The following is a 22,695-nucleotide window of genomic DNA, read 5'->3' as shown; positions in this document are numbered from 1 at the left end:
GCAGTAGGCAGAAAGGGCTGCACGGAGGACTTGTTCGACTAGATCAGCTCTGGGAATATTGTCTGCGTAGCGTCCGGTCTCCTCTCTGACAGCAGCCACCATCACCTGCTTCAGAGGAAGGTGTAAGAACTAGGCAGTAGGAGACGGTGGATAATCTCCCCGCAGGGAACGTTCCCTCCTGACCTGCAGTAGCTGACGGTTGGTTTTCACTCTGAAGCAGGAAGGTTAGAGCCTCACCAGATCCTGAGGGTTTATTTCTTAATCCTCACTATTCTAATTCGTGGCTGGACTCATTCTCCATTGCAAGTGTCCGAGCCTTCTTTTTAATCTTCCGGAGCGGTTGGGTGCAAGCTTGTCTTGTGGCAAGGAGTTCCAAGGCCAAGTGTGCCTTGTGGGATCAGTCAAGTTGTTGCCTTTCAGTTTCTTTGAACGTACGTTTTATGCACTTACCCTCAAGTACATTTGCCTTCTTTTTTCCATTTTTTTTTAAACTATACAGCTTGGTGCTACAGAATCAGGCTTGACATCCCAGGAGTTGTTTTCTTTAGAGACTGATCCACCCCAAGTTTATGATCGGACCAGGACAGGTTCTTCTCCTCACCACACATCATTTACCCTCCTCCACACACACAAACACCTGTGTCCTGAGTGTAACTGGTGCAGCGACGCTGCCTAAGTCTGCAGAAAGCCTGAGCCGATTGCTCTGAGAAAGGAGACCTACCCCATGCATGTCAAGGGGGCGATAACTCCTATACCCAACATAGAAAACATGATGCATTTCACTGCCCATTAAAGCCCTGAGAAAAGGGGGTGTCGGACTATGACAATCACCACATCTCATTTTGTCAGGACAAGTGGTGGCATCTGGGGGATACCACTGCTTACTGGTCTTATCTCAGAGAGCAGAAGAATTTGTCCAGCCACCTAGCACTGACTACACAGAGACTTAGGTCAGTGTAACTACACCGGTGGGGAGTGGATTTTTCTGCTGATGGGACGTTTTTAGTGCAGACCAGCCCCGGCTCAGTGGTGCTGGAGTCACTGAGCTCCCTGCTACTCTCCATTAAGGAGCATTTTGGGCCGGGACGTGGGAGAAGGTGGACTACGAAGTGCTCAGAGCTGAGTCTGCTGGGATCCGGAGAGAGCCGGGTTATTCACAGCCCCGCTGGCCCCGATTGCTCTCTGATTTGCCCCCCGCTGGCCCCGATCGCTCTCTGATTTGCCGGGTGAGAATTTCACTAGGCCAGGGGCTTTTTGTTTGTTTCTTTATAAAAAAAAAAAAAAAAAAAAAAAAACAACCAACCTCCCGCCCAACCTGCCCACCAGGGGCAGAGAAAAGCCTTACCACGAACCGCCCAGCTGCGCCCACTTGCTTCCTCCCTCCTGTCAGCGATGCTGGAAACCAGAGCCCGGTGCTGAGTGTAGACAGCAGTGACTGCGCCCGGCAGCTCCTCAGGGGGTCACTCAGCTCCGGGGGACCTGAGGTTTGCGTGGGATATGTGAGATGTTGCCTTGTAAGGGGCTGGGGAAGTGCAGGGACTGGACCCATTGGCTTTCAGATTCTCACCCCCTCCCCCAGCTTAACCTCCCCCCTCTTTCTTCCCCCCCCATTACACTAGCAGGGGGCAGGATGTCAGAGCTGTTGAGCTCACCACATCCGCCAGGACTCCTGGACCCCTCCATGCCCCCCACAACCTCCCTGGGTGCCACCCTCCCGTACCTCCAGGGAACCCACTCCTCCTCTGTCAGGGGCTCTAATGCCCTCCCCCCCGGCTGGGGCTCTGTGCCCCCATCCATTCCCCCCTTCCACCAGAGTCTCCTGTGCCCCACACTGCCTTATCCCCCCATGCCATTTCTCCCCATCAGGAGCTCTGAACACCCCCCACCCCATGACAGCCCCCCCCCCACTCTGGTTTCATTTCTGGCTCTGGCTCGGAGCTCAGTCACTTAGGGCGCCCACACGTTAAACTCAATTGGGATGATGAGCAAACAGCAACCCCAGCTCTACTCATGCTGGGAGGCGGCAATAGAGCCATGAACCCATCCTTCGCTCTACAGACCAGAAGCCGGGGTGCTCCGTGTGTCCCCCGCACTTCCCCCTTTGGATTGCCCCCCAAACCCACTAGGCTTCTGCCCAGCGACGCCTCGAACATTCCCTGAGAGCCTGGAGCCGATGGGATGTGGTGTTTAAACATAGCACGGCCAGAGAGCGCAATGCTGGTGCTTCCCTAGCCCAGCCAAAACGGGGCAGAGCGGGGCTAGATTGAAACTCCTTTGGGAAGCACCCACCTGTATTCAATGACGTACGGGGCAGCTGGTGCTGCTTAAGGTTGGACTATTAAAATTGTAGTGCTATTACTTTAAATGCAATGGGGGGTTTCCTGCTCCTGCTGGCAGCCAACGGGGCTCTGTCGGGAAGCCTGAAATCTGAGACAGTCCCCCAAGAACCAGACTTGAACCAGGGGAGTTGAGCTGGGCCTCGCTGCCTTGGGGAGCAGCCTGTTTTCTCGCTCCTGGTTTTGCTTCTTGTGTGTTATCTTGCTTCCAGGAAGAGTCTCGATGGGTTTAACCTAACTTGTGTGTGTGTGTGTGTGTGTGTGTGTGTGTGTGTGTATGTATGCGCACAGCCCACGAAACATAACACTTCGTAAAGAAACTTCTCCCATGTTTCTCCGCTGCATGACAGAGGCTCTCGCCCCCTTGAAATGGGAAGGCTGGACTTTTTTCAGCTTTGTTTTTAAACCAGCAAGCCCCGAGGAAAGGTTATTTTAAGGGCAGAAGTGTCTGGGGACTCTCACGGATGTGTACAATCACACAGCAAAGCTAAAGCGTGTGAATGTGATGAGCAAAGCCACAAGTCATTTAGCAGAAATTACTTATCACCATCCTCAGCACAGTCCTACTCCATAACCACATTGTTTGGAGGTCACAGTAATGGAAAGTATGGTGAAGTTCTTCTTATGATCATGAACTGGACTCCTCTAACTATTACATTCACGTTCAAAAACGTCAATATGGAAAATAAAACGAAGCCATCAACCGCACCCCACCCCAGGCAGGAACCCATCCGGGGTATCATCAAACAGTTGCACCCCACACTCGTTAAGGACCCCACCTTGAAAGAAATCTTCTGCAAACCCCCTCTTCCGGCCTTCAAACAACCCCCAGTCTCACCAAGCTCGTCATCAAAACAAACTCCCCACAGACCAGGACCCATCCCTGGCTCTTATCTAGCACTTTCCCACTGCAGAGCTCAAAGCGCTTCACAAAGGAGGGGGGTGTCATTGTCCATGTTGTACAGATGGGGAAACTGAGGCACAGAGGGGTGCAGTGACTGAACCAAGGTGACCCAGGAGGGCCCTGGTAGAGCCGGGAATAGACCCTGGTTCTCTCAGGTCTCAGCCCATTTATTCCTGTTTAGCCCGTCAGCGCCTTGGCCTGGCGGCTGGACAACACCAGTGCAAAAGGGCCTCGATCCCGTCTGGGGTCTGCGTATCCCCCCACCCCCAGACACTGAGCAGAGCAGCAGCTGGGCTGTGGAAGCCACCCTGCCCTGGCCCCCTGCCCGGGGGAGTACACAGGAGACTCCCCCCAGGGCTCTGGCTGGATACCTGGCCATGCTGCTCCCTCCTCTGGGGTGGGGAAGGGGCTGCGTGGGTCACTGGAGAGGGAACAGTGCAGCCATAGCTCCACTGCTACAATGATCAACGCTCCCCCAATGCACCTTTCATGATCCACGGGTCCTCCCCTGCCTCTCAGGACACGTAGGTACCTCGCCTAGTGCGCTGAATGCCCCAACAGGCCCTATGCGCTCTCAAATGACAAAAAACACCCGCTCCCCTGTGGGTGAACACTTTTCACATGGTGATCACTCCATATCTGACCTCTCCATACTAGTCCTCAAAGGAAACCAGCACAACACTTTCCAAAGACGAGCCCCAGAGCTTAAATCCCTAACTGCCGGACACAAACTCCTGGCCTAAACAGAGACGCTGGTTTACCGTCTCCTTACAACAATCTGGAGCCCGCTACCCCGTTGTCCTAGGACTGCAGATGGTTTAATTGCTCACTTCATCTTGAAGGGTCTCTTGCAATGTGTGTTAACTCCTTATGCTAAACAATCTGCTCCCCCTTGGATTTTGCTGGGATGCTGGGAGGCCCTTTCCTAGCCCCGCAGATGAGCTTGCTGAGGCTGAAAGCTTGGCTCACTCCCCAACAGCAGTTGGTCCAATAAAAGATATTCTTCGAGTTCTTGCTCATATTGATTCCAATTAGGTGTGCACGCACCGCGTGCACGATCGTCGGAAGACTTTTACCCTAGTAACACTCGATGGGTCGGCTGAGGCCCCCCTGGAGTGGCACCCTTATGGCGCTGGATATATGCCCCTGCCGACCCAGCGCCCCCTCAGTTCCTTCTTACCGCCCGTGATGGTCGTTGGAACTGTGGAGAGCGGCATAGCTGACCTCCACATCCCTAGCTCATGCCCAGGTCTCCGGGTTTCAAGCCTTGCTCGGCCTGTCTCAAGCCGATGCCCCCAGGAGACCCCCCATGACTCCTGCTTGAAGTGCCTCGGGGAAGCTCATCAACCCGATAAGTGCCGCATTTGTAAGGCCAAGCCTCGGACAAAAAAGGAGCGGGACTTTTGTTTAAAACAGCTCCTAATGGAAGCAGCACTTAGCCCGGTGCCCTGGGCACTGCCCGCGGATCAGGCACCGTCGGTCCGAAGCTCGCCTCTGACACCGGAACGACCCGGCACCAGCAAAGTCTCTCGGCACCGGACGTTTCTGGCACCAGTACAGACGTGGCACCGTTCACTATCTCCATGGCCCAAGAAGCAGCACAAACCATCTGCTGCTCCTCTGCAGTTGCAAGCATCGCCTGGGGCCCCAGTGGAGCAGCGCACCATGCCACACCGCACTGTGAAGGCGCCAACTCCGGCACCGTCGATTCTGGCACCACAAGCTCTGTTGAGTCCGGTGCATATAAGCTCCCCGGTGCACACCATGGTTGAGCTTGGCCTGCCATCCACTCCGGAGACCTCCACCGCTTGCGACCTGATCGCACTAACTGAGCCTGGATCATCTCACCCTCCAGCACCACCGGTGCAGACTATTTCATCTATAGGGAAGCCAGCCTTCATGCGACCTCCATCGCAGAGTGAGACAGCTCGGCACCAATCTCGGTCTCGGTCCAGGTCGCGGTCTTGGCACCGATCCCCATCTCGGCGCCGGTCGTACTCACGGCGCCGCTCCGCCTCCCGAAGGTCTCCCTCTCGGTATGATCGGTACCGATCCAGCTCCCAGCACCGGTCCTGGCACCGATCATCTCGCAGCCGATCCCGGCACCATCCGCAGTGTCGGTCCTCGTCGAGATCTAGATCAGCCTCCCAGCATCGTTATGACCGTTGGTCCCGATCCCGGTACCACTCGGGACCCTGGCGCCGGTCCCCAGCTCCCAGGCGCGGACTGACACAGCGTGACGGTTCAACGCAGCAGGCGTGTTCAGCACCACCTTGGCCTTCATGTCCAAATTCGACGTCATCCCAAGCGGCGAGTGGCTACCACATCCAGGGCCAAGACGCGGATGGCGCTAGCCAGGGGCCGGATGAAGGACAGGATCCTGACCAGGGACCCCCACAATGGTCCTTCTGGACTCCTTGGGCATACCACCAAGCCCAAAGTGTCCCCTCAGGCGCTTCTCGCTCGGCTCATTCGGAGCCTCGGGTGCCTGAGGCCACTGTGAGCCGTCCTCTCCCGATAGCCTCGGAGGCGACCGCCCTGCCACCTGAATAGGCTCATGCCCCTAGTGGGGTGGACCTAGGGCAACCAGATCCTCAACCAGACCTTCCCCAGGATCCACTAGTCCAGGGATTGTTCTCCTCATCCTTGCCTGAATAGGCCATGGCAGGCACGTCCTCCTCTGGCCCACCACCTATAGATCTTCGTGCACACCAGGAGCTGCTGCGTAGGGTGGCACAGAACATGAACCTACAGGTGGAGGAGGTGGTGGAAGTTGAGGATCCTGTGGTGGACATTTTATCGGCCGATGCTCGCACACGTGTAGCCTTACCGTCCATTCAGACCATCCAGGCTAATGCCAATACGATCTGGCAGTCCCTGGCGTCTCTCCCTCCCACGGCCAGAGGGGTGGAGAGGACATACATGGTGCCCTCTAAGGATTATGAATATTTGTATGTTCACCCCCAACCTTGCTCCCTCGTTGTTCAGTCTGTAAACGAGAGGGAGAGACATGGCCAACAAGCGCCCGCCCCGAAGTCCAAGGACGCGAGACGCCTGGATTTGTTCGGGCACAAGATTTATTCTACAGGTGGTCTGCAGCTCAGGGTAGCTAAGGGTAGCTATAGAGCGGCAACTTGGTCATCCGTGCATTCCTTCGCTTCCCACTATGCCATAGTGCAGCAGTCCAGGGATGATGCGGCATTTGGCTCAGCGATATCTAACTCCGACCCCACCGCCTAGGTAAGGCTTGGGAGTCACCTCACTGGAATCGAGATGAGAAAGCACTCGAAGAAGAAAAGACGGTTACTCACCTGTGTAACTGTTGTTCTTCAAGATGTGTTGCTCATCCCCATTCCAATTAAGTGTGCGCGCGCCGCATGCACAATCGTCAGAAGATTTTTACCCTAGCAACACCCGGTGGGTCGGCTGAGGCGCCCCCTGGAGTGGCGCCCTTATGGCGCCAGATATATGCCTCTGCCGACCCAGCGCCCCCTCAGTTCCTTCTTGCTGGCTACTCCGACAGTGGGGAAGGAGGGCGGGTTTGGAATGGATAACCGTCTTTTACTGACCTTCCCCACTACATGGATCTGATCCTCGTCTTTCAACCCTGCTCATGCCTGCACTGTTCCCACACAAACACCTGTGTGGAAATGTGACCTCACCGCTGGTGCGTCTCCCCATGGCCAAGCATGGCATGGCCACTCTCTCCTCTCTGGTGCCCCCTCCTGGCTAGGCATGGCATAGTGGTTCTCCCCTCTCCAGCGCCCCCTGCTGACAATCACTTTAATCTCTTCTTGCAACTCAGCCCTGCAGCCAGGTCAGGCTTTAGTCACACCACAAAACCCAGCGTCTTTCCAGCTGGCCGTCGCCCCATGGTCCTTCCCCCCTTGCAGGGCTTTGAACCATCCTTATCCTCCTATGTCCAGGGGAGCCTCACACCCGCTTCCCCGGGCTGGCTGGGGGACCCATGCCCATCCTCTGTCCTGGGCTTCAGTAACAGGCTCCAGTAACGGGCCCAACCCATTTACCCTTCTTGCGAGCTCAGCTGTGAACTGTGAGTGAAAGTCACAAAAACGTCCTCAGCCCCCCGCAACACTGACGGGAAGCAGACGAAAGGGAAACAGAAAAACGAAATGAGTCCAAAGCGAACGCGCCTCCAGCCAGAACGCACAGGCTGGGCAGGGATCACGCCTGGCAGCCAAGAGAAACTGAGGACTGAAAATTAATAAACCAAACTTGGCGCGTGGGAAATTAGCTGAAATTGGGAGACAGAATAACGAGGGGATGAGCTGCTCTGCCCCCCACTCCCTCTTGGAGTCCTTAAAGAAAATGGCTGAGAGGGAAAAACTGGTTTCTGGAGCATCACCATCGGGGCTGCTCCCCCCCACACCTCCTGGGGCCTTCGGCCTCCTGACCACTTGAGTCATAACTGAGGCCTACAGGGGGGGTTAAATCTAGTGCTAGCCTGACTTCCCCCCCGGCCCAGCCACCCGGGCACCACAGGCAGTGCAAGGTGCAGGACAGAACAATCAGTCACAACTGCACCCTGCTTCTGAACACACTCTGGTGACGTCAATGCAACAGCAGGGGACGGGCCCCGTGCCCCATTCCCCGCCCCCCTGAGCCAGCCAGTCCCCATCCTGGGGCCAGATGGGAGCTGGCGCACCCTAGATGGGACAGGCCCCGTGCCCCATTCCCCGCCCCCCTGAGCCAGCCAGTCCTCACCCTGGGGCCAGATGGGAGCTGGCGCACCCTAGATGGGACAGGCCCCGTGGCCCATTCCCTGCCCCCCTGAGCCAGCCAGTCCCTGCCCTGGGCCCAGAAGGGAGCCGGTGCCTCCCAGAGGAAAAAGGCCCCATATTAGCCGCATTATTTTTATTTCAAAATGACTTTATTGCTGCTAGAAAAGCGGGGTATTTACAGGGTTAAGGCTCGTGGGTCCAAGGTCAAGACCTGTTGACCCCTCAGCGCCGCCTCTTGGCAGACCTGGGTGGGGCGGGGGCAGGACCCGACGCCCCCTTCCTCTTGCTCGCCCGGGTGGCAGGGGCAGTGGCACTGGGCAGGGCAGGCGTCCCGTCCAGGCGGTAGGCGGCCAGGTCGACAGCCTGCTGGAGGATGCCCGTCAGGATGAACTCGGTGCTGGCGACGGGCAGCCGGGCGCTCAGGGCGGGTCGGCAGCGGGGCAGGTCTTCGGGGCAGGAGATGATGATGCGCTTGTCCTGAAAGGGTTAAATCCTGCTCACGCCCAACCCCCAGCACCCGCCTGTGTGCCCCTCCCTTCCCCACAGTCCCCTCACTCCCACCCCGCAGCCCCTCCCCCCTCACTCCAGCCTCGTCCCGCAGCCCCTCCCCCCTCACTCCCGCCTCGCAGCCCCCCCTTCCTTCCATCACTCCTGCCCCACAGCCGTCCTCCCCCTGCACCCCTCAATCCCTCTGCAGACCCTTGTGCCCCTCACTCCCATCCCGCAGCCCCCCTTCCGTCACTCCTGCCCCACAGCCGTCCTCCCCCTGCACCCCTCAATCCCTCTGCAGACCCTTGTGCCCCTCACTCCCATCCCGCAGCCCCCCTTCCTTCTGTCACTGCTGACCCGCAGCCCCTTCTGTCACTGCTGCTCCACAGCCCCACTCCCACCCCACAGCCCCCCTTCCTTCCATCACTGCTGCCCTGCAGCCCCTCTGTGCCCCACTCCCATCCCACAGCCCCACTTTTGCCACTGCTGCCCCGCAGCCCCCCTCCCCTAACTCCCCACCACAGCCCCTCACTCCCGCCCCGCAGCTCCCCTCCCCCTGCGCCCCTCACTTCCTCCCCTCCTCCCTCCACCCCTCACTGCCACCCCGCAGCCCCTCTCCCAGCTCTGCCGGTGCCCCTCACTCCCCCCTCACCTTGTACGTCCGAGGCATGTGGGGCAGGAAGACCCCCCCGCTGCACTGGATAATGTCCTTCATGTGCTCGGGCTCCGGCTTGACGTTGGGGGTGACGTGGATCTCGTAGCCCTGGGGGAGGGGGGCGAGGCTGTGACTGACCCATCCCCGGCTGAGGGAAGGGGCGGAGCCTGTGGAAGGGGCGGAGCCAGTGAGGGGCAGGGGAGGCAGCTAAGCCCAGGGACCATGTGTCCACAGCTGAGACCTCGAAGGCGAGGAGCTCGTGACAGCGCCACCTGCAGGCGGCATCCTGCCCAGATGGGTCCACCTGGGTGCTTAAGGCATGAGTGTGTGGGGAGGATCAGTCTGGACGCACCTGCAGCTGCCCCGCCCCTCACCCCCCAGTGTGGTGGATGGTGGGGAGGTGATTGATGGGGGGGTGAGTGGGTTCAGAGGGTCTCACCTGCGACGGGCCAGTGGGGGGGTGGATGCTGGGGGGAGCCAATGGGGTTTAGCCTGCATCTGGGCCCCCCTGCGTGGTGAACAGTGTGGGGGAGCAGGGGTCTCAACAGCAGGGCCCCCCCACATGGTGCAGTGGGGTGTCAGTGGGGTCAGAGGGGTGGACGGGGGGTCTCACCTGCAGCAGGGCCACCCGCGTGGTGCCAGGGGTGTCAGTGGGGTCAGAGGAGTGGACGGGGGGGGTCTCACCTGCAACAGGGCCCCCCGCGCGGTGTCAGAGGGGTGGACGGGGGGGTCTCACCTGCAACAGGGCCCCCCGCGCGGTGTCAGAGGGGTGGACGGGGGGGTCTCACCTGCAGCAGGGCCCCCCACGCGGTGTCAGTGGGGTCAGAGGGGTGGACGGAGGGGGTCTCACCTGCAACAGGGCCCCCTGAGCGGTGCCAGGGGTATCTGTGGGGTCAGAGGGGTGGACGGGTCTCACCTACAGCAGAAACACCCCCCCCCATCCCCCGCATGGTGCCGGGGGTGTCAGTGGGGTGGACAGGGGGGGTCTCACCTGCAGCAGGGCCCCCTGAGCGGTGCCAGGGGAGTCAGTGGGGTCAGAGGGGTGGACGGGGGGTCTCACCTGCAGCAGGGCCCCCTGAGCAATGCCAGGGGAGTCAGTGGGTCAGAGGGGTGGATGGGGGGGGGTCTCACCTGCAGCAGGGCCCCCCGCATGGTGCCGGGGGTGTCAGTGGGGTGGACAGGGGGGGTCTCACCTGCAGCAGGGCCCCCTGAGCAGTGCCAGGGGAGTCAGTGGGGTCAGAGGGGTGGACGGGGGGGTCTCACCTGCAGCAGGGCCCCCCTGCGCGCTCGCTGCAGCGACTGGGCGAGGCTGAAGTGGAAGTTTTGCTCCTGCTCCGCATCCCGCACCAGAAAGCCGCTGGGCGACAGGAAGCAGGCGCTGCGCCCACTCTGGGGGAGGGGAACGGGGGGGCAGCGTCACCTGAGGCAGCCCCCCAATGTCGCTTCCTCCCTGCCATCACCCCAATCACTCCCTCCACCTACCCCCCTTACACACACACCCTGCCCCTTTCCCCCGGCGGTACCTTGTCCAGCCAGTCCAGCGTGACGATGGGCACCCCGCGGGCCAGGGCGCACAGGAACTTCACCGTGCGGCGCACCCGGTCCGTCACCAGGTGGGTGCAGTCGAAGACGGACCGGGCCAGCGCCCCGCCCAGCGCTGAGACCACCCGCTCACCTGCCTCGTCAATCACCCCCGTGAACAGCACCTGGGGGAGGGGAGCACAGTCAGCATGGACCAGCCCATCCCCGCCCCTCGGAACCAGGGTGGCTTGGTATAGTCCCATCCCCACCACGCCCAGGGGCAGGGTAACTTGGTATGTCCCCTCCCCACCACCAGGGGCAGGGCTGTTTGGTACGGTCCCCTCACACACACACACCCCTGGGCAGGGTAACTTGGTATGACCCCTCCCACCCCAACCCCCGGAGGTGGGGTGGGAGGGCTGTTTGGTACAGGTTCCTCATCCCCTCCCCACAGCAAGGCACCATGGTAAAGTCCTCTCCTACCCCACCCTTATGGCTTGGTACATTCCCATTAGGACTGTTAAAGTTTGGGGTACAGCCGCCCCCCACACCCTAACTTGGTACAGCCTGACCACCCACTTCCACTCCAGAGCAGTTGCACCGTATTCAGCAGCCGTGCGAGGACCTGAGGGGCCGTGTCCTGCCCCACGTCGGCCCCAGCAGTTAGCACAGGGCAGGAGGCCTCTGGACTCTGAACAAACAGCCCAACGGAAACCCCGAGTGTTGAGGGGAGCTAAAAATAAAGCGTTGAGGGGAATTGCTGGCCACAGCAACAACCGACCACCAGGGTGTCATGGCAGCGAATTGACACACACAACAGCTACACGAGCTACAGCCGCAGACAGCGCATCACAAGAGCACCATGGCCACAAATTAACCTCCTCAGGGGTTCTCACGACACATTTTTGGTGGCCTGCAACCCTTGCTGGTGGCCACTCTGCCCATTTTTCCTAAAACGCTTAATTAACATTAGGAAAAACAAATAAATATGCACCAAACGTCCCCATCCCGGTCATTGATTCATGTAGGATTTTTTCCTGACTCAATAATAAAAATAACGTAGAGTTGCCTCTATTCTTTACTGGACCGACACAGAATAGAAACACAAATAAGGTGCTTTGCACTTTTTGGAGGGGTGGGGGTGTTTTTGGTTTGTTAGCTAGTGGTCTCCTGCTGTGAGAAGTGACACTTGTTGTTACTATCACTGTTCACAATCTCCCAGCGAGCTGCTAAGTCTGCTGTGAAATGTGATATTAACGAACTGACGAATATCACTTTTCCCAGCAGATTTATTGCCACAAATTAAACCCTGGAGGCCATGGGAAGCGGTGGGGAGCTGGGGGGGGACGGAGCCCGAAGCCCCAGGGCTGAAGTCTGACCCCACCGCCTCTGAGAAGGTGGAGAACTCTGTGTCCCCCCCCGGAGGGGGGCAGATTATATATAATCTATATATGGCTCTACACAGTCTCTGTCGTCCCCACTATGCTCCCTTCTCCGAGCCAGGATAGAACCCAGAGCTGGGAGATACTTGGGGTGGGGTGGGAGTTGGCACCCCCTAGAGGGGAAGGGCCCCCGTGTCCCACCCTCCCCACCCCCCAGTCCTGGGCTCTCTTACCCTGGGGGAGGCCGTACCGCCGGCTGCCCCCTGGGATCGGCGAGGGGCCCTGGCCCGCAGCCCCTCCACCTTGTTCTCCGTGCTCTGGCGGCGCAATGGGGGGACCGGCGCCTCCTGCAGGGGGAATGGGGTGAGTGAGACTCACTTATAGCCCCCCCATCCTGCCCACCACACCCACCCCAAGGAGATCTCCCCACCAACCCCTTGACAGACCCCACCCCCCAGCCACTTAGATCACACCCCCATAGTCCCACCCCCCAGCAGGAGAGGCCCTGCCCCTCGAGTCCACCCCAGCAATGGATTTCCCCCTCCCTATCAGGCTTCGCCCCCAGAAAATTACACCCCGCCCATTTTGCAAACAACCCCAGCCAATCTGTACTCCCTGTCCCCTGGTACCAGACCCCAGCCATAGCATATTAGGCCCCGCCTCCCAGTGGCCAGGCCCCATCCATAGCAAGTGAGGGGTGGGACCTGACCCTTGAGTGGGGACTTTCTCCCAGCCCTGACAGTCCTGCCCAGTGGCCTGTTACACACCTGCCTCTTTCTGGCGTTGCTCCCAGCATCCTCTTGGGCCGCAGCACCGCCCGCTTGTCCCTCGCCTCGTGCTGGAGGCGGATCCGGGGTGGCCACCCCTCTCCGCTTGCCTCGGGCCTCCCTGGCTGGCTCTGCAGCCCCCCTCCTCCTGGAGGCTGGCTCCTGGGCAGGGGCTCTCTGGGACCGCCGGGCTCGGCCCTTCGACACCTCCGGCTCTGCTCCCCCCGAACCCCTCATGGGCTCGTCGGCTGGGGACGGTTCCGTGCCTGCAGCCCCCCGAGATCTCCGGGCCCGGCCTGGAGCCCCCTGGCTCGAGGCCTCTGGCTCCGTGGGGGGGTCCTGAGTCCGCACCGCCCTCCTGGGCCTCTTCACAGGGCCGGGCTGCTCCACCTCCTCGACACTCCCCGGCTCCGGCGCCTCCATGTACACGGCCGGGCTGCAGAGCTGGCGCCGGCCCCGACGCTGGGGGGCGGCCGGGGTGGGCTGGCTGGGCTCTCTGGACCCCACGGCTTTCTCCGCCCCACCCCGCTGGCTCCGCCTCTCCAGGGCAGGGGCTGGCGGTGGGGGAGCAGGAACCGAAGCAGATCGCAGGCTTCGGCGCCTCACAGAGGTGGAGGGACTGGGATGAGCCTCTGGGACCTGGGGGGGGCGGGGGTGGGGGGAGAGAGAGAAAGAGATTGTGGGGCTGGGATCCAGGATTCCTGGGTTCTGTCCCCGGTTCTGAAGAGTGGGCACCAGCCCTTGCTCACCTTCCCAGCATCCTCAGGTCGTGCCCCCGCGGGGTGGGGCCCAGCCCCCGTGACCTCGACAGCCACTGGGGGGGCCCGTCTCTCCGCACCCTCCGGGCCACCTGGAGAAGAGGACGAATTAATTCCATTCAGCTACTGCAATTCCCTTCATTGCCACTAGATGTCGCTGCCTGCCAAGACACATCATGTGACTGCCAGCAACACCCCTCTCCTTGCAAAAGGTGTCACTTGCACACACACACACACACACACAGTGTTACACACAGAGCACCACTACTCCAGGTGTGTCTCGCACACATCCACACACAGAGAGCACGGTCGCACTGGACATGTCGCACACACACAGCACCGGGCATGTCGCCCCAGGCGTGTCACACACTCACTCTCCCCACACCCCCATCACTCACCCTGCCCTCTCAGGCGCTGCCCAGAGCTGCTGCCCCCGGGCTCCGCTCCTGCCCGCCCGCCCTCGCCCTGCAGTGCCAGGGCTGGCCTGCGGGGAGCGCTCAGCACTAGGCGCACGGGCTGGGATTCCTCCTCCTCCGGCGGCTCCCTCCCGGCGCCCCCTGCTGGCAGTGCCCCGCCAGGGGGCTCTGACTCCTCCTTGGGGCTGAGGGGAGCAACTGCGGGGTCCTGGGTGCCAAGCAGCAGCCCCCCAGAGGCCGGGGCGGGTACTGAGGGCTGAGACAGGGCTCCCCCTGGTGGCGGGGGGCGGGGCAGCAGCTGGGTGTCCTCCTCGGGGATGAAGGGCTGGGTGGGCTGGTCCAAGTGGAGCCCGGGGTCCTCGCAGAACGACTGAGTCGCCTCCACAACGTACAGATCCTCGTCTGAGTCCTCCTCCTTCTCTGAAGAGGTGCAGACTGAGGGCGGGGAGGAGAGAGGGGAAGAAGATGAGGATAGAACCCAGGAGTCCTGGCTCCCAGCCCCCCCGCTCTAACCACTAGACCCCACTCCCCTCCCAGAGCCGGGGAGAGAACCCAGGAGTCCTGGCTCCCAGCCCCCTGCTCTAATCACTCCAGTCAGCACTGGGTGGCTCGGCCCAGTTTGGCACGGAGGTGGGGAGACCAGTCGGGGCGGCAGCTCTCGCGCTTCCCAGAATCCTTAGCAACCCCTCCTCCACCACCCCACCATGAAATCCAAGATGGTGGCTCTAGACAGGTCTCCTCTCTGCCCCCCCCAAATCCCCGTTCCCTGAGCGCCGCAACCCCAGCGAGGGGCCCGTTGTGCTCACCTGGAGGGTGCAGGGCTGGGCCAGCAGGGGGCGACATCACGGACCCTGCGAAGGGATCAGAGTGACAGCAGGAATTGGTGGGGGAAGGGTGACTGCCTGAGGCCCCGCCCCCAAGGGTTACTGACTCCACCCTGTCTGAGGCCCCACCCCCGGGGGGGGGTCACTAACTCTGCCCCTCTGGTGACCAATACATACATTGGTGAGTTCTCAGCCCAGTAGGGCCATGGAAACGGAGCTGCCTTGTCTGGCCACCAGAGGGAGCCACCCCCGGAAGGAGACACTGAGGGGGGCTGTGATCATGGGGGCTGGATTTCCCCTCAACTCACCTTTTGCAGGCAGGGGCGATCTGAAGACAAACGTCTGGGTGGCTTCCTCCTCTGGGCCGCTCCCTGAATCTGTGGAAAGAGGAATTACCCAGGATCCTTCACAGCTTCCCCGCCACCGATCTCTTCGCTCACGGCCACACAACCCCACAGATCGCCTGCCCAGAGGGAGGGACTAATTCTAGGTCATGGAGGGAAACTGAGGCACAGAAAGGGGAAGGGACATGCCAGAGGTCACACAGCAAGATGGAGCTAGATACAGAACCCAGGAGTCCTGGCTCCCCCCTCCATCTCTAACCGCTAGACCCCACTCCCCTCCCAGAGCCAGAGATGGAACCCAGGAGTCCCACCTGCTGCCGCGGGGGTTCTGGCGGCCTCGGCCCCTGAGGACGGGGTCTCCTCAACCAGGTAGCACTGCGTGGCCTGCAGGGCAAAATCAGCGTCATCTGGGAAGGGGAAGGAGAGCGGAGACTCCAGGTGAAACCGACGCGCCTGATCCCATCCCAGCATGCAGGGCAGGGCGCTCACCCGTAGGGATCCGGACACTGGGGCAGGGAACAGGACCCAGGCATCCGGGATGGCAGTGCAGGGCGCTCACCCCTAGGAAGCCGGACACCGGGGCAGGGAACGGGACCCAGGCATCCGGGATGGCAGCGCAGCGCCCTCACCCCTAGAGAGCCAGACAGTGGGGCAGGGAACGGGACCCAGGCGTCCGGGACAACAGCGCAGGGCCTGTCTCCCCCAGATTTACCCTCCACATCCGTCTCGCTGTCGTCTCCAAGCTGGGTTGGGCCCCACGCTGGCTCCTTGTTCCCCTCAGTGTCCATCAACTTGGTCTCTGGGCTGACATGGGACTGGGGAGCAGGTGGCTCCTCCCCACCCGCCTGGGCTGGGCCCCCCACAGGACCTGGCTCCTGCTCGAACTCTACCCCGGGAGCCCCCTCCACATCTGTGTCGCTGTCTCCACTGGCTGTAGGCAAGTGGAGCGTCTGTTGGCCAACATCTGGATTCTCCTCCACATCTGTATCACTGTCCCCAGTGGCAACAGGCAAAGGGTCGCTTTGTCGTCCAACATCTGATTTCTCCTCAGCCTCCTCCACATCTGTATCGTCACCTGCCTCCACGGTGGGCTGATGGCTCCTCTGTACAACATTTGGATTCCCCATGGAGTCTTCCACATCTGTATCGCTGTCCTCATTTTCTACAGGCCGATGGCCCTTAGGATGCACATCTGGTTTCCCCATTGTCCCCATCATATCTGTATCTCTGTCTCCAGGGAGAGCATGTTGATGCTTCGTTACAACATCTGGATTCTTTGCCTCCTCTTCCTCCACATCTGTATCACTGCCCACATCAACAGCAAGGGGATGGCTCTTTGCAGTGACAACATCTGGATTTCTATCAGATTCCTCCACATCTGTATCACTGTCCCCAGGGGCAGCAAGCTCATTGTTCGTTTGTCGAACATCTGGTTTTCCCACCACCCGTACCACATCTGCATCTCCGCCCCCCGGGGAAACAAGTTGATGGTTGTTCTGTACAACCACTGGAGTCTCTGCTTTCTCCTCCTCCACATCTGTATCACTGCCCACCTCAATGGCGGGCTGATGGCTCTTCTGTACAACATCTGGATTCTCTGCAACCTCCTCCACATCTGTATCGCTCTCCCCATTTTTGGCAGAGTGATGGCTCTCAGGATGCACATCATCTGGATTCTCCACTCCCCTCTCCACATCTGTCTCTCTGCCCCTAGGGACAGTATGTCGATGGTTCTTCTGCACATCTAGATTATTTGCTGCCTCCTCCTCCACATCTGTATCACTGTCCACCTCAACGCTGGGCTGATGGCTCTTTGGACCCACATCTGGATTCACACCAACCCCCTCCACATCTGTATCGCTGTCCCCAGGGGCAGCAGACTGGCTCTTCATTCCTTGCACTACATCTGGATTCTCCAGTGGTGCCTCCACATCTGTATCGCTGTCCCCAGGGGCAGCACGCTGGCTCTTCATTCCTTGCAGTACATCTGGATTCTCCAGTGGTGCCTCCACATCTGTATCGCTGTCCCCATTTCCAGCAAGCTGATGGTCCTTTGGATGCACATCTGGATTCTGTGCTGCTTCCTCCTCCACATCTGTATCACTGCCCATCTCAATGGCAGGTGGGTGGCACTTCGGATCCACAACATGTAGATTCTCCATAGCCTCTTCCTCATCTGTATTGCTGTCCCCCAAGAGAGCAGGTCCATGGTTCTTCTGCACAACATCTGGATGCTGTACCTCCTCCTCCACATCTGTAACGCTGCCCACTGCAGCAGGGCAACCGTTCCCCAGGCCCCTGACAGCTGCTCCCGGCCCCGTGCCCGAGGCGATGCCCATGTGGCCAGGCCCCTTGACCAAGTGGTAGGCGGCCAGCGCAGGCTCCGGGTCCGTCCCAACCACCCCTGTGGCCCTGGGCTGCTCGGTACCCAGGGCAGCGACTCCGTTCTCCGGCGGGCCGGGGGACCGCTCGCTGCCGTAGCTCAGGCGCAGGGAGGGGCAGAGGGCATCAGGGATCTCACCACCTTCCTCGTCGCTGGGAGGCAGAGAACAGCGGGGGGTCAGAACCCACCGGAACCTACCGAGTCAGCACTACTGAGTCCCCTGCCCCTCAGAACAGTACCCCCTTCTGAGCCCCTCTGTGCTCCCCACCGAACCTCCTGCCCCACAGTATAGCGCTCCCTCCCGAGCCCCCTGCAGTGCTCCCATTGAACCCCCACCCCACAGCACCCCCTTCTGAGCCCCTCTGTGCTCCCCACCGAACCTCCTGCCCCACAGTATAGCGCTCCCTCCCGAGCCCCCTGCAGTGCTCCCATTGAACCCCACCTCACAGCACCCCCTTCTGAGCCCCTCTGTGCTCCCTACTGAACCACACGCCCCTCAGCACAGCACCCCCGACAGGGACCCTCACGGCAACCCCTACCGAGCCCCTCACCTGCCAGCACAGCTCCCACCACTGAACCCCCTGCCCCACAGCACCGTACTTCCACCGAGCCCCCCGCAGCGCCCCCCACTGAACTCCCCGCCCCAGAGCACAGCGTCCGCACTGAGCTCTCCCCACACTCCCTACCAATCCCCCAGCAGCACCCCCCACTGAACCCCCGCCCCACAGCACCCCATACCGAGCCCCCTGTGCTCCCTACCAACCCCCCGCCCCTGAGCGCAGCACCCCCCCACCGAGCCCTCCCTGCACTCCCTACCGAGCCCTTGCCCCGCAAGTGTCCCCCCACTGAACTTCCGCCGTGCAGCACCCCCTACCGAGCCCCCCGCGGTCCCCACCGAGCACCCTGCGCCCCAGTACAGCACCCTCTACTGAGTCCTCCACCCAGCAACCCCCTCTGAGCCTCCCGCCTCACAGCACACCCTACTGACCCCCCTGCCCCACAGCACAGCGCCCCCTACTGAGCCTGCCCCAGGGCACTGCTCCCGCTACCCAGCCCCTGCAGCACAGCGCTGCACTGGGATCAGCACTGACTGCCGGAGGACAGCGCCTCCTGCCCCGCTCCCTGCAGCGCATCCTGCCTCGCTCTAACCACTAGACCCTGCTCCCCTCCCACAGCCGGAGTCGTGGCTCCCCCTGCTAGGCCCGTCTCTACCTTTCCGGCACCACGGTTGCACCCGGGGAGGAGACGGCTGCGTCGGAACGGACGCCAGTGTCAGAAGAGGAGTCAGAGCCTGGTGGACAAGATGGACACAGGGTGTTAACGTGGAATCTAGGCCTGTGTCTTCCTCACCCGCAGAATGGGGGCACAGCCTGCCTCCTGGTTTGTTATCGTAGGGTCTACCATAATATCGTAGAGTGCCTGGCGCTGTCAGTAACCAGAGGGATAGCCCACACATGAAATTCCCGACCCTCATCCCTCCCAACCCCAATTTGTTATCGTAGGGTCTACTGTAGTACAGAGGGATAGACGAGGCAAACAAAACCAGGAGTCCTGACTCCCAACCCCCTCCCCTGCTCCAGTGACTAGCCCTGACTCCATAGGAACAGAACCCAGGAACGCTCGCCCACTAACACTGGTTTGTTATTGTAGGGTATATATAGCTGGGGGAGTGGGGGCAGGGGAGGGGAAGAGTGCCTCAACAGAATCTCCCACTACCCAACTCATGCCCCCACGTGGCTACTGTTATTGTAGGGTCTATAATAATATCATAAGGTATCCTAGTGCCACGATTGTGTGTAACCTTGCGGGAAGAGGGAGTCCATACAGACTCAGCCCCAACCCCTCAACTTTTGAATCCCACACTCATGCCATGCCTGATTTGTTATTATAGGGCCTACCATAATATCATAGGGAGGTGTTGCCAGGGCTGTGCCTAATCTGTGTGGAAGTGGGAACCCAAATATAGACTCACTCCCAGACCCCCTGCGTGCAGACCGTGGCTAGTTTGGTATTGTAGGGCCTACCATAATATTATAGGGTTGCCCTAGTGCCAAGACCGTGGAAGAGGGAGAAGCCCAGACACAGAATCATGCCCAGTCCCCCACACTCATGCCATGGCTGGTTTGTTATTGTAGGGTCTACCACAATACCATAGGGTCCCTTCACACCAGGGATCTGTGTGAACTTGAGGACAGGAGCCCAGACACAGAATCACTGGCAGCCCTGCCTCACCCCAGCCCCACTTGTGCCATGCCTGGTTTGTTACTGTAGGGCCTACCATAACATCATGGGGTTGCCCTAATAATGCAATAGCTGGATGTAATTTAGGTGGAAGCTGGAGCCCAAACAAAAACACAAACTAGCAACAGTATGTGCGTGGGGTTGCTGGTTTGTTACTGTAGGGTCTACAATAACATTACAGGCCCATCCCCCAATCCCCACTCACCATTGCTCCCTGGCAGGTGCAGGAGCCTTCCTCTGCCCTGCAGCTCCTCCTCATCCTCAGAGTCCCTGGCCAGCAGGGGCCCATAGCCCATCCTCTTGCTGGGCACGGGGGTCTCCTCAATGGCCAGGGTGTTGGGAGCCCGGGGCTGGGTGGGCGGCACCTCCAGAGAGTCCTCGGGGTCGGCGCCCCCCGGTGGCAGCAGGAAGTACTGGCAGCCCACGTCCCCGAACATGAGGGTGTCTCCATCCTCCAGGCTGTAGCGGACGTGGGGCAGCAGGACACCGCGCTGGCGCCGGGTCCGGTTCAGGCTGCCCCGGTCGTAGAGCAGGTGGGGCCCGTCTGGCGCCGGGACCTCGATCACTGCGTGGGCCTTGGAGACCGAGGGGGCCGGCAGGCAGACCCGGCAGCTCGGCAGCCGCCCCACCACGTTCTCCCCGGGGTAGATCCAGAAATCTGGGGGGGGGAAGAGAACCCAGGAGTCCTGATGCCCAGGCTGAGCCAGTAGAACCCACTCCCCTCCCGTAGCCGGGGAGAGAACCCAGGAGTCCTGGCACCGGGACACCACCATCGAGGGCCATCAGACCACCGGTGTCTCCCCACCATCCCACAGGAGAGCGGGTGAAATCTCCAGGGGCAGGTGGCTCTGACGGGTGGGGCCGGCCCCAGCCCCTGACCCAGCACCACTGACCTTGCTCCGGCCCATATTTGCTGCTGAGCAGGTGCAGCCGCCCCACGGGCCGAGGCGCTTCCCCGTCGGCCTCTCCCCCGGGCGGGTCCCCGTCCTCCTCCCACTCCAGCAGCTGGGTCTGCTCCATGGCCTGCGGGGCAACGGTCACAGGGTGAGTGACGGGGACACCCACCCCCAGTGCCCCTCACTCCCCCCCTCCCTTCCTCCCCACTACCCCTCACTCCTCCCTCCCCTCACTGCCCCCCAGCCCCGCCCCCTCACTCCCGTCAGCCCCGCCCCCACTGCCCCTCACTCCCCCCTCCCCTCACTGCCCTGTCAGCCCCGCCCCCACTGCCCCTCACTCCCCCCTCCCCTCACTGCCCCCCAGCCCCGCCCCCTCACTCCCGTCAGCCCCGCCCCCACTGCCCCTCACTCCCCCCTCCCCTCACTGCCCCCCAGCCCCGCCCCCTCACTGCCCCCCAGCCCCGCCCCCACTGCCCCTCACTCCCGACCCGCAGCCCCGTCAGCCCCCCCCAGCCCCCCTCACTTCCCCAGCCCCGCCCCCCCCCGGTGCTCCCCACTCCCGACCCGCAGCCCCCGCAGCTCTGCCGGGCCCCGCTCACCTCCTGTCCCAACTGCAGCCCCACGGGTACCTCCAGACGCGTCCCAGCAGGGAGGCGCCTGATTGGCCAGCCGTGTCCCTCTCGCAAAGCTTTCTCTTGCCCTGATTGGTCACTGTGGGTGTCAGTCATTGGAGTGGGCGGGTCCTGCTGCCCTTGTTCCCGCCCCGCTGCTCCCTAGGGACCAGTCTTGCCTTTGGAGCATAGAGAGGAGGGGGATGTGCGTGTAGAGTGTCGCCCCAGAACCATAGAGCGGCACCGGGTTCCTGGCTAGATTATTCGCTGCGAGTCCGCCACCGCATCCTTTTGGCGCCAAGGAAGACCATAGAGAGGCTAATGTTCGGGTAGACATTACCTTGGAGACCATAGAGCGATACCGTGCTCTAGGCTAGAGTGTGCACAACGGCTCCGCCAAAACATGGCGGCGCTGCCGCCCTCCCTACTACCGCCACCTGGGATCATAGAGAGGAAACGCGTTGCGTAGAAGTTACCACTGGTCACTGGAACCATCGAGCCGTAGGAGCTTGTACAGGCTGGGTCCTCCAAGGCATGGCGGCTGCGGTCCGCCAGAGTGGAGCATGGAGACGAAGCACTTCAATAGCACGGGAACCATAGAGTGGAGGGCGTGTCCGTAACAGTAGCTAGAGTGTACATGCCAAGGTCCTCCCACATAGCGGTCCCAGCCCTCTTCTCATGTGACGTCATCTCTGACCATGGAGTCGAATACACTTGCGCAGAGAATACCAAGAAACCATAGACACTTGGTGTGGGAGGCTAGAGTGTACCCACTAGTCCTCCAAAAGCTGTCCCCCGTTGGGCTTTGTCCCTCCTTGTTTGCATCCCGCCCCCCAGCCTGCCCTGGGGAGGGATAGCTCAGTGGTTTGAGCATTGGCCTACTAAACCCAGGGTTGTGAGTTCAATCCTTGAGAGGGTCACTTGGGGATCTGGGGCAAAATCAGTACTTGGTCCTGCTAGTGAAGGCAGGGGGCTGGACTCTGTGACCTTTCAGGGTCCCTTCCAGTTCTAGGAGGTAGGATATCTCCATTAATTATAACTCTCCTATAGACAATATCTCCTACCATAGAGAGCAGGTGTGTACAGGCTAGAGTGTACACTTGTGGGCCTCCAAAACATGGCTGCCTTCCCATATTTGTTATTAAAACACTGATAGAATGGGGGGTTAAAACATTTCTGACTTTCTGCCACCCCCTGGGGTTGGGGCGCTGCTGCCATGAACCCGTCATGTGCCTGCTTACCCGTGGCGCTGTGTCACTGCACGGGGCGTAACACCCAGGCAACACGCTGGCCATTGGGACTGTACCATGCGCGATGGTGTTGCCAGGCAACACGCAGGCCATTGGGACCACCCTATGCGCCATGAGGATGCGCTATGGAGTTGGGGCCACCCCACTGCATCCACACCTTTGGACAGGGTTGCTTG

At 60.7% G+C, this 22,695-nt stretch overlaps 1 protein-coding gene across 1 annotated transcript; it reads right to left on the bottom strand.

The window, feature by feature from the left end:
* Positions 1-8,117: 8,117 nt before the first annotated feature.
* MDC1 (mediator of DNA damage checkpoint 1) lies at positions 8,118-21,485 on the bottom strand. Its single transcript, XM_054048004.1, has 16 exons — positions 21,258-21,485; positions 20,656-20,785; positions 19,968-20,420; positions 18,734-18,812; positions 15,851-17,673; positions 15,450-15,545; positions 15,103-15,171; positions 14,777-14,821; positions 13,953-14,405; positions 13,546-13,646; positions 12,797-13,435; positions 12,263-12,376; positions 10,650-10,832; positions 10,390-10,515; positions 9,124-9,234; positions 8,118-8,459 (listed from the first exon to the last, which is right to left on the bottom strand). Exons 1-16 carry the CDS (start codon positions 21,384-21,386, stop codon positions 8,205-8,207), a joined length of 4,806 nt encoding a protein of 1,601 aa, XP_053903979.1. The 5' UTR covers positions 21,387-21,485; the 3' UTR covers positions 8,118-8,204.
* Positions 21,486-22,695: the final 1,210 nt, after the last annotated feature.

This window comes from Malaclemys terrapin, chromosome 13 (genome assembly GCF_027887155.1).
Source record: "Malaclemys terrapin pileata isolate rMalTer1 chromosome 13, rMalTer1.hap1, whole genome shotgun sequence".
In the NCBI taxonomy this organism is placed as follows: Eukaryota; Metazoa; Chordata; order Testudines; family Emydidae; genus Malaclemys; species Malaclemys terrapin.
Note: the sequence above shows the minus strand (reverse complement) of the source record. Positions and strands in the feature narration are given on the sequence as shown.

Coding starts and splice junctions, on each gene's coding strand:
- MDC1 (XM_054048004.1), bottom strand. CDS start 21,386: ATGACTGACACCCACAGTGACCAATCAGGGCAAGAGAAAGCTTTGCGA. Junction 20,421..20,655: donor CAAATATGGGCCGGAGCAAG/GTCAGTGGTGCT, acceptor TCCCCCCCCCAG/ATTTCTGGATCTACCCCGGG. Junction 18,813..19,967: donor GCACCTGCCAGGGAGCAATG/GTGAGTGGGGAT, acceptor CTTGTCCACCAG/GCTCTGACTCCTCTTCTGAC.